At 51.5% G+C, this 3,740-nt stretch overlaps 1 protein-coding gene across 1 annotated transcript in view; it reads left to right on the top strand.

Moving 5' to 3' along the window:
• JAKMIP1 (janus kinase and microtubule interacting protein 1) overlaps nucleotides 1–3,740 on the top strand; it is a 69,250-nt gene that overhangs the window by 6,894 nt on the left and 58,616 nt on the right. Inside the window, exon 2 of the mRNA XM_019661152.1 lies at nucleotides 1,936–2,430. Coding sequence (XP_019516697.1) covers nucleotides 1,936–2,430 — 495 coding nt within the window. The remainder of the gene's footprint in view (nucleotides 1–1,935; nucleotides 2,431–3,740) is intronic.

The raw sequence follows: 3,740 nt of genomic DNA, 5'->3' as shown, positions 1-3,740 counted from the left end.
CTATGAGCTCCTGGGGAGGTAGTGAGTGCCCCGGCATGGGGAATGTGTAAGTAGAGGCTGGGGGTCCTCTGTGGGAGACGTCATAGTAAAGATTTAAGGACATAGTAAAGATTTATACTCGACAGTCTGAGTATATACCTGCACTGAGCTCTCAGAATGTTCTTCAGCCCCTTTTCACTTCGTGTGTGTGTGTGTGTGTGTGTGTGAGTGTGAGGTGTGATCACATGATGGGAAGAGAAGCCTTTGGAGAAAGTCTGCTCTGGATGAATCAGACTCCCACACTTGTTTGCTGTGTGACCCTAATCAAGTTGCTTTCTGTCTCTGAGCCCTTGGTGCTTCATCTATAAAATGGAGCTAATCACACATCCTCCCCAGGCTAATGAGAATGAAATGAACTAAAACATCTAACAGCAGTTTGTATTGGGTTGTTGGAAAAGTCATGACACATTTTTGCAATGAAAAACATAGAAAAAATATGTCATGACTTTTCCAACAACCCAATAGTTTCTGGAATAGGAGACCTGGAAAAGTATGTTTCTCTGTTACAGGAAACATACTTAAGGTAATTGAAATGGGGAAAATCTAGTATTTGCATAAGAGACTGAGCTTGATTTAAAATGTACCAAGGATTTTGGGGTCAGTTCCCCATTTAGCGCCGAACACAAATATGCCCAATTCAGGTCTCAGTGTGTGGTTTTCACTTACAGTGGCCCACCTAGGAGAACAGAGTGACAAGAACAAATGTCCATTTCTCCTATGATCCCGTTGATAAGTGTCACTCCTCAGGCAAGCCTGCTGCTTATGGCAACATGCTTGGAAGGAAGGGAGGTGGGCTTCGTTTCATTTCCTTGTCGGTTGGATTGGATTAGAAGTGCAAGAAGGCATTCAGACTTCCGCTTCCATATTTAACATACCTCTTAAGAAAAGTCAAGAAAAAAAGGCAGTTATGGTCAACCTGGGGCAGGAACACTGGTTTCTGGATGCATTCCTCAGACCAGTTAGGATCAGGTCTGGTTGCATGTGACGGATGGCTCCCACAATACACAGGGGCTTCAAATCTGGAAGTTGTTTCTCTCTCATGTGCAAAGTCTGGAAAGGGCCCCTGTAGGGCTGCACAGAGTAGTGAAGGACACAGGTCCCCCCAGCTTTCCCCTCAGAAAGGGTGCTGGGCTGTGCCCATGATCCTCATGGCCCTTCATCCCCATGGAGCGCCAGCCATCACATCTTCCTCCCAGGTTGGTAGGAGATGAAGGTGAAGGAGAGTGTGGGAGTCTTCCTTTAAGAACACTTTTCTCTTCGGAAGTTTCATGCACTTCTACTTCCACCTCTTTGGCTAAACTCAGCCAGCCTCACCCAGATGCAAGGGGGGCTGGGAAATGCATTCCTTCCACTGGATGCACGATGCATGGCAGCTCCTAGTAAATCCCCATGTGGCACTCGACTGGTTTCCTAGGCTGGCCAGAAATGACCAGACTCAGTGGCTTAAAACACCAGGAACTTATTTCTTCCCAGTTCTGGAGGCTGGACGTCCGAAATCAAGGGGCCGACAGGGCCGTGTTCCCTCTGAAGGCAGCCCGGAGGAATCCTTCCTGCCTCTCCCAGTTTCGGGGGGTGCCCAGCAACCCCCAGCGATCCTTGCTTGTNTGTGACTAAAAAATTATCCTTGCTTGTAAATCTCTGAATTGGAAGGGAAGTCAAAGTCTTGCCTTTCCTCTGCAACATCTTCAGATGTTTTTCCACCTCTAGGGAAGATCTCAAGAAAATAGCAGGAAAGACTCTGGGTGAGGCTGACGAGGGCCAGGACTGTGGGGGTAGCAGATAGGGAAGTTGGAGTGTGGGGACCCATGGAGGGGCTCAGTGGCTGTCAGGCACAAAGGTACATGGGGAGGTAACCCCAGCCCTGACCCTGACCCTGACGGGCTCTCTCGGCTGCAGGTGGGCAAACTGCGCGAGCGGCTGCAGGAGGCCAAGCTGGAGCGTGAGCAGGAGCAGCGGCGGCACACGGCCTACATCTCGTCCCTCAGGGCCAAGCTGCACGAGGAGAAGACCAAGGAGCTGCAGGCGCTGCGCGAGATGCTCATCCGGCAGCACGAGCAGGAGGCGGCGCGCACCGCCAAGATCAAGGAGGGAGAGCTGCAGCGGCTGCAGGCCACGCTGAACGTGCTGCGGGATGGCGCTGCCGACAAGGTCAAGACGGCGCTGCTGGCCGAGGCGCGCGAGGAGGCGCGCAAGACCTTCGACGGCGAGCGCCTCCGGCTGCAGCAGGAGATCCTGGAGCTGAAGGCGGCGCGCAAGCAGGCGGAGGAGGCGCTCAGCAACTGCATGCAGGCCGACAAGACCAAGGCGGCCGACCTGCGCGCAGCCTACCAGGAGCACCAGGACGAGGTGCATCGCATCAAGCGCGAGTGCGAGCGCGACATCCGCAGGCTGGTACGTGCTACGTGCTGCTACGTGCTGCTACGTGCTGCCCGCGCCCGTTCCTTCTCCGCTCGCATGCACGCACCCTTTCTTCCCACACGTGTGCATCCTTGCCTTCCCGCACACGTGCGGTAGACTCGGAGTTGGGAGGACCCACTGCGCTCCAGGCATCGCTCTGGGCACAGGGCTTCCGGCATAGTCCCTGCGCTCTTAGGTGTGGTAAGGAGGCTTGGGGTGGCAGGTCTCCTCTCACCAGATGCGTGAACCTGGTAGATCACCCGACTGCTCCGAAGCACAAGTTTCTCACCTATAAAATGAGGTTAGTTGATAATGAGCAGCGTCGATATAAGAAGGGACTGTGAGAGTATATCAGAGTGCTAGGCACTTACTTATTCATTGAATTCACAAGCCTGGAGCAGACTTACACCTCCAATAAGATGTGGTAGGTTGGGACAGGCCAGCCATTCTGTTACAACAACTAGAGAATATGGTGCAAGCAATCCTGTTTTTAAAGATTGGAGGGTTGTGGAAGCTGTGAGGTCCAGATGAACAAAAATTTCAAAGGGAAGGGAAAAGAGCCCATGTCAGGTGGGCTGACGACTGCCAGCCATTTTCCTCCTGGGGCATTTGCTGATCCTGGGTGGCGGCTGGGGGTGGGCTTCCCTCAGAGAGCCCACTGGAGGTTAGAGAGGTGAGTAGGACTTTTGGGCATTTCTCAGGGTTGGCATGAAAGATAGGTAACTAGAGATGCCCCCAACACTAGGCCAGTTTGCACCATAGATTATTCATCAGGTTCTGGGGTGATGGGGGAGGCAGTGAGCTGCGATGGAAAAGCAGCGTGAAACCTCCAGCGCTTAGGAGATGACGCTCGCCAGAGGGAGGGGGCTGGCAGCACACCCATTCCCACCTGCCCCTTGATACATCTGTCAGATTTTGAACCTGTGTAGTGCAGGAGGCTAAAAACCCAAGTAGCTAAGACTCTCAGATTCAACAACTAGCACACCAGTGATATTGATAAGAGATGCATCTTAATTATGAGGACACAGTTAGGTTGAACTTGAAGGTATGGAAAAATATATATCACAGAAACGCCAACCAAAAAACAGCTGCTCTGGTGGCATTCATGTCAAAGTTTAAGGCAAATAGTAACACTAAAGACTAGTAGGGACAATTCTTAATAATAAAGGGGCCAGTTCAGTAGGAAGGCACTTACTAACACAACTTCAAAACGTATAAAAGGAAAACATTATCAAAGCTAAAAGGAGAAATAGATAAATCCACAGTGTAGTTGGAGAATAGCACGCCTATCTCAGCAAGTGTTG

Source organism: Hipposideros armiger, unplaced genomic scaffold (assembly GCF_001890085.2).
Source record: "Hipposideros armiger isolate ML-2016 unplaced genomic scaffold, ASM189008v1 scaffold_337, whole genome shotgun sequence".
Lineage (NCBI taxonomy): Eukaryota > Metazoa > Chordata > Mammalia > Chiroptera > Hipposideridae > Hipposideros > Hipposideros armiger.
This window is presented reverse-complemented; position numbering and strand designations above follow the sequence as displayed.